Source organism: Ictidomys tridecemlineatus, chromosome 11, assembly GCF_052094955.1.
Source record: "Ictidomys tridecemlineatus isolate mIctTri1 chromosome 11, mIctTri1.hap1, whole genome shotgun sequence".
Lineage (NCBI taxonomy): Eukaryota > Metazoa > Chordata > Mammalia > Rodentia > Sciuridae > Ictidomys > Ictidomys tridecemlineatus.
Window position 1 is genome coordinate 69,115,700 of NC_135487.1, and position 13,231 is coordinate 69,128,930.

The 13,231-nt window shown below is 32.9% G+C and overlaps 1 protein-coding gene across 4 annotated transcripts in view; it reads right to left on the bottom strand.

Moving 5' to 3' along the window:
• The window catches only part of Col24a1 (collagen type XXIV alpha 1 chain), a 378,847-nt gene that overhangs the window by 207,273 nt on the left and 158,343 nt on the right, over positions 1-13,231 (bottom strand). For all 4 annotated transcript variants that reach the window (XR_013427880.1, XM_078026639.1, XM_078026638.1 and 1 more), the window contains one exon: positions 10,240-10,293. Coding sequence is in view for 3 of the 4 variants with exons in the window: in XM_078026639.1 (XP_077882765.1) it covers positions 10,240-10,293 (54 nt within the window). In the remaining variant the exon portion in view is untranslated. The remainder of the gene's footprint in view (positions 1-10,239; positions 10,294-13,231) is intronic.

Genomic DNA, 13,231 nt, shown 5'->3' on the forward strand with positions numbered 1-13,231 from the left:
CTCTTTTGTTAGGTTGATTCCCAAGTATTTTATTTTTTTTTTTTTGAGGATATTGTGAATGGAGTGTTTTTTCTCATTTCCGTTTCAGAAGTTTTGTTGCTGATATACAGAAATGCCTTTGATTTATGCGTGTTGATTTTATATCCTGCCACTTTGCTGAATTCATTTATTAGTTCTAGTAGTTTCTTTGTAGACCCTTTTGGGTCTTCTAGGTATAGAATCATGTTGTCCCCAAATAGTGATAATTTAAGTTCTTCTTTTCCTATTTTTATGCCTTTAATTTCTTTCGTCTGTCTAATTGCTCTGGCCAGTGTTTCAAGAACTATATTGAATAGAAGTGGTGATAGAGGGCATCCCTGTCTTGTTCCAGATTTTAGGGGGAAATGCCTTCAACTTTTCTCCATTCAGAATGATGCTAGCCTGAGGCTTAGCATAGATAGCTTTTACAATGTCATGGTAAGTTTCTGTTATCCCTAGTTTTTCTCATGTTTTGAACATAAAGGGATGCTGTACTTTGTCGAATGCTTTCTCTGCATCTATCGAGATGATCATATGGTTCTTATCTTTAAGTCTATTGATGTGGTGAATAACATTTATTGATTTCTGTATATTGAACCAGCCTTGCATCCCAGGGATGAATCCTACTTGATCATGGTGCACAATTTTTTTGATCTGTTTTTGTATTCGATTCGCCAGAATTTTATTGAGGATTTTTGCATCTAGGTTCATTAGAGATATTGGTCTGTAGTTTTCTTTCTTTGCGGTGTCTTTGTCTGGTTTCAGAATCAGGGTGATGTTGTCCTCATAGAATGAATTTGGCAGAGCTCTCTCTTTTTCTATTTCCTGAAATAACTTGTAAAGTATTGGTATTAATTCTTCCTTAAAGGTTTTGTAAAACTCCGCTGTATACCCAACTTCAGTTTTCTTATCTATAGAATCATGTTACCACCAGCATAATAAATTTGCTCTAGAAATAAATAAAACAATACATGGAATAAAACAAGGATTCATTAAGTTTCCTTTCTACTTATACATCATACATTGATTAATGTTTACAACAGTTTCTGAACTGTTAATTCACTTATCAGCACCACTCATTCATATTGACAATTTACTATTATTATTATTCCTAAAACTTCTCTTTCATGTTCTCATGGCTCTAAAAAAATCTTTCATGAAATAAAAGAGTAGAGTTTTTATATGCAATTAAAGTCAACTTACTGTCAGTTTAAAATAGATTTGTTATAACTGTATTTTATGTAAGTATTATAGTAACTACATAAAGACATGCAAAAGAAAATGAATAAGGAATAAAAACAATGTATGAAACAAAAAGACAGCAAAAGAGAACAAAAGGGATAAAACTCCCATAAATAGGAAAAAGAACTAACAAAATGACAAAAATAAATTCTTTCTATCACAATTACTTTAAATGTGAGTAAATTAAACTCTAATAAAAAGCCATAGAGCAATTGAATAAATTAAAATCCAAGATCCAATTATATGTCGTCAAAAAAGACTTGCTTTAGATTTGAGGAAACACACAGTGTTCACAAAAGTGAGAGGAGATATAGTAACACTATAACAGTAGATTTCAATACTTCACTTTTCAATAAAATGGAAGGAATATCCAGACAGACCAGTAAGGAAATGAACTAGACTATAGGCAGCAGTTTCTGCATCTGAAGATTTAACCATAGATCACAAAATATTTCAAAAAAGTTTAATGTGCACTGAACATGTTCAGACCTTTTCCCTGTTACTATTCCCCAAACAGTGTAGTATAACAACTATTTACATAACATTTACCTTATGTTAGATATTACATGTAATATAGAGGTTATATATATATATATATATATATTTACATAGGTTATATACATCTTTTAAATAATATGTACATATATATAATATATATACACATACATATTTTATATATATAATGTCATTTCATACGAAGGACTTGATCACCACGGATTTGGGGATCCATAGGGGTCCTAGAACCTATTTCACACAGACAACAGGGGATGACTGTGTAGACCAAATGGACCTAACAGACATACATAGAACATTTGCATCTAAAAGCAGTAGAAAATTCATTATTTTACATAAGGAATATAAGTAACATTCTATAGTATAAATCATGTTAGATCAGAAAACTATTCTTAGCAAATTTAAGACAACTAAAATCATACCTATTATCTTTTTCCAACCACAATGGAATGAAACTCAAAATTAATAGCAGAAGGAAAACTAGCCTATTATCATCACTTCTATTCAACATAGTATTGAAAGTCCTAGATAGAGCAACTAGACAAGAAATAAAAGGCATGTGAATTATCAAGGGGGAAGTAAAATTATCTCTAGTCATAGAAGACATGATCTTATATGTGGAAATCATCAACAATTCCACAACAAAACTGTTAGAAACAAATGAAGTTACTAAAGTTGCCAAATACAAAATCAACATATTAACATCAAACAATTTGTAAAGGAAATCGAAAAAACAATTCCATTTATAGTTGCTTCAAAAGTGATAAAAAACATAGGAATAAACTTAACCAATGAGGTGAAAGACTTGTACATTGAAAGCTATAAAGCACTGCTGAATGACATTAAAGATTACACAAATAAAAGGAATGACATGCTATTAATGGATTGTTAAAATGTCCATACCACTGAACTCGATTAATAGAGTCAGTGATATCACTATCAAACTACAGAATTGTCTTTTGTAGAAGAAAAAGTAGTCCTAAAATTCACATAGCTCAGCTGGGCTCTGTGGCGCATGCCTGTAATCCCAGTGGCTTGGGAGGCTGAGGTAGGAGGATTGTGAATTCAAAGCCAGCCTCAGCAAAAGTGAGGTGCAAAGCAGCTCACTAAGATGCCCAGCTCTAAATAAAATATAAAATAGGACTGGGGATGTGGCTCAGTGGTTGAGTGTTCCTGAGTTCAATCCCTGGTATACATTTAAAAAAAATCATATAGCTTTAGAACCACAAAGGACTTTTGTTATGGTTTGACTATGAGGTGTACCCCACCCACCCTGAAAATTCATGTTAGGCAATGCAAGAATGTTCAGAAGCAAAATGATTTGATTATGAGAACTGTAATATCACCAGTGGATTATTTTCCACTACTGTATTGGGTGGTAACTATAGGAAGGTAGCACATGGCTACAGCACGTAGGTCATTGGGCATATGCTTTAGGGGGTTATGTTTTGTCTCTGTGAGTTCAATCTCTGTCTCTGCTTCCTGGCTGTCATGAGGTGCGAAGCTTTCCTCTCCCTCACCCTCCCACCATGATGCTCTGCTTCACTTTGGGCCCAGAGCAATGAAATCAGCCAACCATGGACCAAATCTCTGAAACCATGAGCCAAATAAACTTTTTCTCCTCTAATTTATTCTTGTTAGGTATTTTGTTCATGCGATAAGGAGCTGACAAACACAGACTGCCCCCCTCCCCATATAAAAAACAATCTTCTAAAAGAAGGAAAAAGCTGGTAGTTTCATGCTTACTGATTTCAAAACATATTACAAATCTTCAATAATCAAAATAAAATGGTAATGGCATAAAAGTACACAGACATACAGGTCAATGGAACAGAACAGAGAAACCAAAAATAAATCCAAGAATAACACAAATGATCTTTCATAAGCGTGACAAGACTACACAAGGATAGTCTTTTCAACAGTGTTGAGAAAACTGTATATGCACATGGAAAATAATAAAATTTGAATCCTTATTGTTACATCATACACAAACATCAACTCAAAATGAATTAGACTTAAATGTGGGAATAAAAATTATAAAACAAAGAGGTAGGGGAAAATTTTCATAACATTGGTCTTAGAATGATTTATTGAATATGACACCAAAAGCACTAACAAAAAAAACCAAAAATAGACAAATGAAACTACATCAAACTAAAAAGCTTCTGCACAGAAAAGGAAATAAGCAACAAAATAAAAACCAACATACAGAATGGGAGAAAAAAATCTATAAGCTATATATCTGATATGAGGTTAAGATACAAAATATGGTTTTCTATAATTCAATAGTAAAACCACAACACAACTAAAAAGTGAGCAAAGGACTTTGGGGTCTTTATTCATATTCAAAAGAATTGAAAACAAGGTCTTGAAGAGACTTGCACCTTGCACTCCTACATTCATGGAAGCTTTATCTATAATAGCTAAGAGGGTAAATCACCAAAATATCCATTTACAGATGAATGAATAAATAAAGTGTGATACATACAAACAATGGAATATTATCCAGTCATAAAAAAGGAACTCCTATCATATGCTATAAGATCAATAAGCCTTGAAGACATTATGTTAAGTGAAATAAGTCAATCACAGAAAAACAAATACCACATGATTCTATTTCTAGGAAGTAACTGAAATAGTCCAAAATTATAGAAATAAGAAGTAGAATGGTGGTTGCCAGGGGCTGGGGCAGGGGGCAATGAGAAGTTGTTCTTCAGTGAGTATAGAATCTCAGTCATGCAAGATGAAAAAAGAGATCTGCTATACAATAATATGTTTACATGTGAAGTATTATCATATAATACTGCAATGTTGAAAAATTTAAGAACCTAAGTTACATGTTACAATTGTTTTTAAAACTACACACACAGAAAAATTCCATGGGCTTGTTAGTATTCAAGTTCCTCAAATTCATATTTAATATCTGTCATAAACAGTCTTCTTTTAGTCAGACAGTTTTACTCCTGCCGTCTATGTTTGTGCTGATTTTATACCTGTTGTAAAGTATGTCTTACTTTTTGGCTCCAGTTGGCCAAATTCAATTCCTCCAACTTAAATCTCAATTTCTCCACAAAGTCTTTCAGAAAGATGGCCATAGAGACTACTCTCTTCTTTGAAGTCCTCACTACTCTCTTATTTGTTGCCTAGTTATTATACTTTTTAACTTTTCACATGTGGCAGACTTGTGTTTACAGATGACTATAGATCCCTAGTACAGAGAAGACCATGTCTTAATCTTGTTTTCAAGTCACTACTTAACACAGAACAAACAGTAACACAGGACAATGTTTGCCTGTTATATAAACTCAATAAATACTTCTCAGTTGAGTAAATGCTGCCTGGAGAATAAAATGGTCAATATAAGAAATTTGTGATTAAAATCTTGACTTAGGGGATGGAATGTAAATATCCAGGACTGAGTTGATGTGATCTTGTTATGCATCTCCCTATTATCAAGTTAGCTTTCCTCCACACTGATAAATACATGGCATGCTGTAAGGATATAGTATAAAAGCTATTTCCATATATTTCACAACATAAATAGTAGGCTTTCTTTGGAAATTACTTGGGGTTGTTGTGTGAGAGACAATAAGTCAGTTTTGACATGTCAAATACCATAACCAAAGTAAAAAACATAAACCATCAAAGCAACAAATATATTATTTCTTTGTTGACTAGACAGAGGATATTTATTAGGTCTTCTTATTTTTCTGAAGTAAGGAGAAAAGGATGGCTTTGCTAATGCTTTGTGATTTCTGAAAGCAGACTACCAAACTGGGTGGCTCTCAAGAAGACTTACAGAAGTATATTTAGTATCTCTATACAAATATACATACACATACTACTCTACAGTCAGTAGAACCACATTTAACACAAGTTCCCAATGCTAGTTTGAATTTTTTGTTAGCTGGCAGAAAAATTAAGAAAAAATAAAGGCTTCTTGAACTGTCAAATGTTTCTGGAAAGAATCCAATTTGCAAAGATGATAATTTTGTTTTAATACAGAGCACATGATTTTCTTGATGTCCACATTGTAGAGGCTTGACAGACCTTTAGTAATTTATATTATTCCCTTTCCAAATAAGACATATATATCAAAATAAAGGAAGTTTTGAGATGCTTATATGACATAGTATGCGCAGCTAAAGAAATACATCATGTTAACAGGGTCAGTATGTTTGTCTCTGTTTTTCCTGTTTCTTGAAAAAAAAATTCAAGGCAAATGAAAAGGACCAAGGAAATAGACCAAAATAGATTTTTCTCAACCTATAGAACACAAAATTATATTCTTCTTTCCTTAAAATCTTTGGTTCTTTAGATAAAATCATACTTTCTAAAATATTGTTTTAAGATTCAGTGATGAGTATAAATTAATTTATCTCACACTGTTGGTGCTATAAGTTCATGTCTGTTGAATAAATTTAGATAATGTAAGAGAAAATCAAAATCATCACGCACTGAAAATACAACTATTAGTATTCAATATAACGTCTAGCTTTCAGATCATTTTAACTTGCTTTAAACATTTCACTTTTAAGACTAACAGAAGTAGTGAGAAGGAAGTTATAAAGATCACTATTGTAATCATATTAAATAAACAGTTCAGTTGGCTTTCTTTAGTTCACTGACATTTTTTTGGACAAAACTTCAAAACAAAATCTCTAAACTTTAAAGAATTTTGCAAGCTATCTGGTTTTTCAACTAGTATAATATGCATGCTTCGACATTAAGTTGAACAATTACTCCTCCTGAAGTATTTCCCAATTTCCTGAAACAGAATCTGTTGCTCATATTGAGACTCTCATAGCATGTCATCAACTCTTTTTTATAGCACTTCTAACAAAATGAACTTTTTTTGCCTCATCCAGGGATCAGTTTAGAAATCTTTATAATCTCAAATTTGGTACTTGGCTTAACACACAGGAAAAACTAAATGCAGGTCAAATGAATTAATTATTGAACAAATAAATAAATAAATGGATTTATGTATGTATTATGTATCAAATTTCAAGGCTCCAAGTTTGTTGATGTGAAGGGCTAAGGCAAACATGAAAAACCTCAACTCCACCATCTATACTATCTTCCTCTGCTTCTCTTTATGCTACTATTTGCAATTTCATCTTGCTTTACTACTAGTTGCTAATTACTTCTGTGTAGATGTCATATAGATAACTCAGACTAAGATCCCTAGAATAAAATTTCTTGTCTTCCTCATTCTCCAAACCAAAAAGTCCTTCTATATTCTCTTTTTAGCTCCTTTTAAACTTGTTTGTTTTAGTTATACATGACAATAGAGTATAATCTGACATATTTATACAAACATGGAGTACATCTTATTCTAAATAGGATCCTAGTCTTGTGGTTGTACATGATGCAGAGATTCACTGTGGTGTATTCATATATATGCATAGAAAAGTTATGTCAGAATCATTCTGCTTCTTTCCTATTTTAGGTTCAATGACATCAGTAGCCTAAATCAGCCTCAGTTTTACATTTGACTACTTCTGTCACCTTCATTTAATAAGTTAATAAGCTGTCCTGTTTCTATTTCCAAAATAGCTTTTTATCCACAGTCATTCAAGCAATCAATCTACAGTAATTGAGTTTCCATTCTGTGTTTTGGATATTTTTCTGGTTATTGTGATGTACATAAAATCCACTAGACTCTTCTTTAATATAGTATAATAGAGAGACAGTTAAGTACCACAACAGATATAATATATGAAGATAAGTGCTTGATTTCTTTTTTCAGCAATACAAGGAAAGATCTTAATTAGATTTGGGAGGAACAAGGAAAGCTGCCTGTATAATATGGTATGTGATGTACAGGTATTGGAAGAAGAAGGGCAAGGAAGGCAGAGAAATATTCAGATAAAAGATGCTGTGAGATTTAAACAAGTATGGCATGGTTTGGTCATCTAAATAGTTTGGCTGAAGTGATGCTTTTAAAACACTGATGATAAATATGATTATGTGAATACAGAGTTAGAGAAAATGTAGGTCATAAAGACGCTTGTATTAAAAGTAAAGAAATATAAGACTTAACCTAGAAGCTATAGAGATCACTGAAGGATTTAAGCACAAGAGCAATATAATCAGATCTATACAAAGATTATTCCATCAGTGCTTGGCCAAAGATTTAAAGAAATGCCAGTCTGCAGGAAAGGAAAATAACTGTAATAATTATTACATTAATTCTCAGGGAAAAGTAAAAAGGGCCTAAACTACAATATTGGTAATGGGAACGGTTTTACCAAGAGGGGAAATACCAAGTCAAAGGAGAATTTGGGATAGAGGTTTTAATTGATTGTGGGAAGCCATTTCTGACACGCGATTGGGTGGCTCCCGTTAAGGGTCTGAAGCGCTTTGGCTGTGTCGAAGCTTTCCCAGCCCTTTCCTGATGAGAGAGCCCATCCATGTGGGGGTGTGCCTGACCACTGACCCCGGGGACCCAATCACTGACCCTGACCTTGGAGTGCAGCCCCCCCTCAACCTTCATTGGATGGAATTCTCCCTTGAATCTCTTGTTCCCCAATAAAAGGCTACTCCCAGGCATGTTCAAACTCTCTCTCTCCTGCTAGCCCTGAGTAATCCTTGCTGCCCTGCTGGGCGGTTACAGGAGGGAACCAGAGAGGTGAGCTGTCTCGGACCTAGCAATAGAAATAAGGTAACTGAGTCTGTGTGTTTTATTTCGATCTCTTCTAACCAACTTTATGCCTAGAACCTCATTAATGAAACCACTGCACAGGCCACATTGTAGAATTGATGGCATGAGGTTATTTAGGAGTAAGAACAGAATTTGATGCAAAACATGTTGAACTTGAACAGGCAGAGGATACTTAAATGAAGACAGGAAGAAAAATTGCTGCCTATAGGGATAACCTTGTAGGTGGCACATAGTGTTTTCAGACAAAATACAAATGCCCAGTTAAATTTTAATTTCATATAAACAATGCATAACTTTTAGTTTAAATATTTTCCAAATATTATATCTTCATTGCTTCACTAGTTTCCTATTCCTGAATGCTATACATCTCATTTAGCTGCTTTGGAAATTCTTACTTATTCATCAATGTTAGCTCAAATTCTATCTTTTTTGCAAAGCTTTTTCTCTCAAAGCATTATGTATTATATAGTATTCACTATTCATTTTTATATTATAAAGGCTTTTATGTGTATATAGATTTTATTTCTTGAAAGTAGGGATAAAGATTTTTTTCATTTTGTAGCCTTAGGGTATAGCACAATTGCTGTATTAAATATAAGAGATAGCAAATATTCAGCAAAATTTGCTGAATAGATAAATGAATGAATGTTATTTCAGAGCTCTATCAGTTTTTACCTAGCTTTTTACAGTTTATGTCCCTGCCTTCAGTTTTTCTGATCTTTAAAACACTCTCCTTATTGACATATGAGGTATATTTTCAAAAAATAAACCATGTAGGATACTTTACTACTTAAATATATTTGATTACTTTGTGATGCCCATAGAATAAAGTAGAAACTATTCAACATGATAATGAATGTTCTCCACATTTTAATTCCCAAGCTAAGCTGTTTATAGCTTAGACTTGGCAAATATATCCGTGTTAAAATTCTGGGTATACCACTTGATATTTGTTTAATTGTGAGTGAATAACTTATTAATTTATAAATGGGGGTAATATCTAATAATGCTGCTGTAAAAATTAAATGACTTCTATAAATTTACTGCAGTATACATTATACAGTCTAGTACAGTTATATTATCAAACAAAGCTACTAATTTTTTTTCCGGTTTCTCCTATCCTTTCCTCTCCCCTTCTTTCCTCAATTGACACCTTCCCCTCCATCTATATTTCATAACTTGCCACTCTTCCAGGATTCATTTTTTCATATCTTTATTCACAATGTATATTTGCTTATAATGCCCAGATTTTATGGTAGCCTGTGTGCAAAGCTTAGTATTTAAATTTTCTATAAGTAATTCCTAGTATATGTACACAATAACAGCAAAGGATATTTGATATTTGTTTAATTGTGAGCGAATAACTTATCAATTTGTAAATGGGGGTAATATCTAATAATCCTGCTGGATTATTAATGTTTCGTTAGCTATTTTGTGATATGTAAAGGTTCCAGGATACCATAGGTTTTCTTTTATTTTAATCAGTTATATGTTATTGGCCCTAAAGACTTTTAATGGTCAGAAAATTCTCATTCATTATTTGTATGCTATGGCTTTCAGAATTTTTATGTGCTTTTCCATATCTTCAACAAAATCTTTTTTGGAGTGAGTTATATGATTCAAAACATTATCCTAATAATAACTAATTCTATATCAAATCAGGAAAATCATTTTGAGTTACCTGAATCCTGACATCAAAAAGTGTCTTAAGTGTTCTGATATTCATTAGTTCCTTTTTCATTTTCCCATTCATTGAGAATTGAGATTAGCTATCCATATCAGACTTTTTTTTTTTTTACCTTTGGTCCTTCAGGGCCATTTTGTCCAGGAATCCCAATATCTCCTGGAAAACCCTAGGGGATATAAAAATAGAGTTTATTTCATATCAAATTACTTTAAATCTATTAATAATATAAAAACACCCTTTTCCTTTCATGCCCACTTAAAGCAACTTATACTCTTCAAAAGATCACTATTTTAAAAATCACATTAGATAGTTAACATTGGAATATAAAACAAAGTATACTAAAAGAGAACTTACTTTATCAATTACACAAACAATCCTCAAACCTAAAGAAAATTCTCTGATCCAATGTAAGAGAATGGAAATCTTATTAAAAAATATTACAACTTGAATGTGAGGCAAAAAAGGAGTGTGTCATATCCTTTCAACATCCCATAGAAAACATGGCCACTGAGGATTAGATGAATTTATTATGTTAGATTTACTGTATAATAACTATATGTGAACATGTAGAGTTTTTGATAGTTTGGTTCGAAAAAACAACACTCAAAACAAACAATATGGCTTAATATCCAGGGTATTAGTAAATTTTGTATCTAAGTATCTTATTGTAACATCCCATATTTAATTGTCTGTAAATACTCAGCTCCCAAAATGCAATTTGAACTCAGTGTCTTACTGGTTTCATCATCAATTGATAATAAAATCTTTGACTTATGCTCATATTGCACAAGAATAACATTTTTACTTTTTTGGAAATAATACTAGCAATCTAAAATTATTTCCGGAAACAGAAGCGAATCATAATGCTAATAAAATCGAAGCAAAGTCCTAAGATGTTACTCTAAAATGGGTAGATTAAAATTCATACTGAAGTAATGAATCAAAATTTGATACACTATGATTAATTTCAATAATGATAAGCTAATAATTATGGTTTCATTTGTATTGATTTTATCACACAGTTGTTTCAGTGTTTCTCATTGACATGAACAAAAGGGGAAAAAGTAAGGAAAATGCAACAATCAAATACAACTCTTTTTTCTTTAGTTGTAGATGGAGATAGTACACGTACTTTATTTATTTTTATGTGTTGCTGAGGATGGAACCCAGTGCCTTATGGATGCCAGCAACTTTAAAAGCAAAGAAGGCTGAAGATGAAATATTAATGTCAGCCAGAATAGGTAGCTTAGTTAAGGGATAAATGTGATGGGGGTAAAAACCCAACAAGTAAGATGGGACAGCAAAACTAGTTCTAAAAAGAAAAACAAATTTAAAAAGTGATGTTTATTCCTCAAGACTGGATTAAAACAGATATGCTTTGACAGATTAAAAGCCTGATTTAAAACTTGGATTCTGTGGAGAAAAAGTAAAGTCAGGGACACTTCAGACAAAAGAAAAGGCAGTGGTACCTCAAATACTAAGCACCAGATTAGATTTCTAGAAATTTTGGAACAGTTATTATGGATATGCTTAATATAGACTTGTTGATTGCTTCACTAATCAAAGGGAATCAGGTTGAATTATGTTAATATTGTGTGTGTGTGTATATATATATATATATAATTAGATTCTTCTCCTGACAGTTTTGAACCTTTCTCTTGAACACACCCTTCATTGCTTTATTTAAGGGGAAAAATCACCATCAACTTGTATCAAGACACCTCTGCTCTAGTTTCTATTGTAAGTGAGTTGTCAAATTTGAACAGAGTATCTTCTCCAGTATGTTCCTCTCTCATTCTGCATTTCCTCTTTACCCTTATCCACAAATTTCCAAGCCAAAAAGCTGTACTTCATCTTTAAATACTTCTTTTCCCCCTAAGAACTCACAAACTATTCTCAAGTCCAACATAAGCACTTAACCTGGGGTTTTGGCCTATTTTATTTTCCTTATCAGGTTGTAAACTGCTTGAATATAATATACCATTCACAACTCTATTCCCACCAACTAGGACAAAATCTGGCAGAAATTTGCTGCTGTTGACTGACTGACCTCTTTGGAAATAGAAGACAACATGTCTGCTTGCCACTTTTGATCCCTGAGTACTAGTTTACAACCAGTTCAGACCCTGGTTCACAGCATCACCATGGAAAAAATCATAGCTTGTCCATTTTCCAGATGATCCTAGAACACCTTGTCACATCAGAATACAAGGAAGTAAGGAAGGCTGTTGTCAAAATACAACAACAAAAACTTCCTGTGTATAAAGATGAAAGGGAGTCAACTCTATCTGGAAATGTAGTTTAAAAAAAGGTGAACCACCAAGCATTTATTTTTCCTTTCCTATATGTACTTTACCTTTATTATCCAAATAATAGATAAGAAAATATATTCCAGCCAATAAATAAAAAATAATAGAGTTTAAAAAAACCATTCATTTTGCAATCCTGCAAATGATGTAATGGATTTGACACTGAGTTTAAACTGTTACTAACATCACACACACAGAAAAGAGAGATACTAGACATTATGTGCTACTTGATGAAAGAACACACTATCACCCATTTTCTTGCCAAAACAAAGAAACAAACAAACATGAATATGGTCAGGACTCTGTAATATGACAACCAATTTTCAAGAAATACACAGAACAAAGAATTATCAGAATTACACCATGAGTCTGTAACAAAATTAGACTAAGCAAAACTTTATAAGGCCAAGTAATGGGGGAGCTTCAACAACTAAATTTTAAGGGGAAAATTTGGAATGGGGGAGAATTGGTAGACTGAAAGATGTGATGATTTGGATGTGTGGTGTCCCCCAAAAACTCACATGTGAGACAACACAAGAAGATTCAGACAAGAAATGATTGGGTTACAAGAGCCTTAACCCAATTAATTAATTAATCACCTGATGGGATTAATTGAGTGGTAACTGAAAGTAGGGTGTGGTTGTAGGAGGTGGGGCACTGGGGGTGTGACTTGGGGGTATATATTTGTATCTGGCAAGTGGAGTCTCTCTCTCAGCTTCCTGATCTTCATGTGAGTCACTTCCCTCTGCCATACTCTTCTGCCATGATGTTCAGCCTCACCTTGAGGCCTGAGGA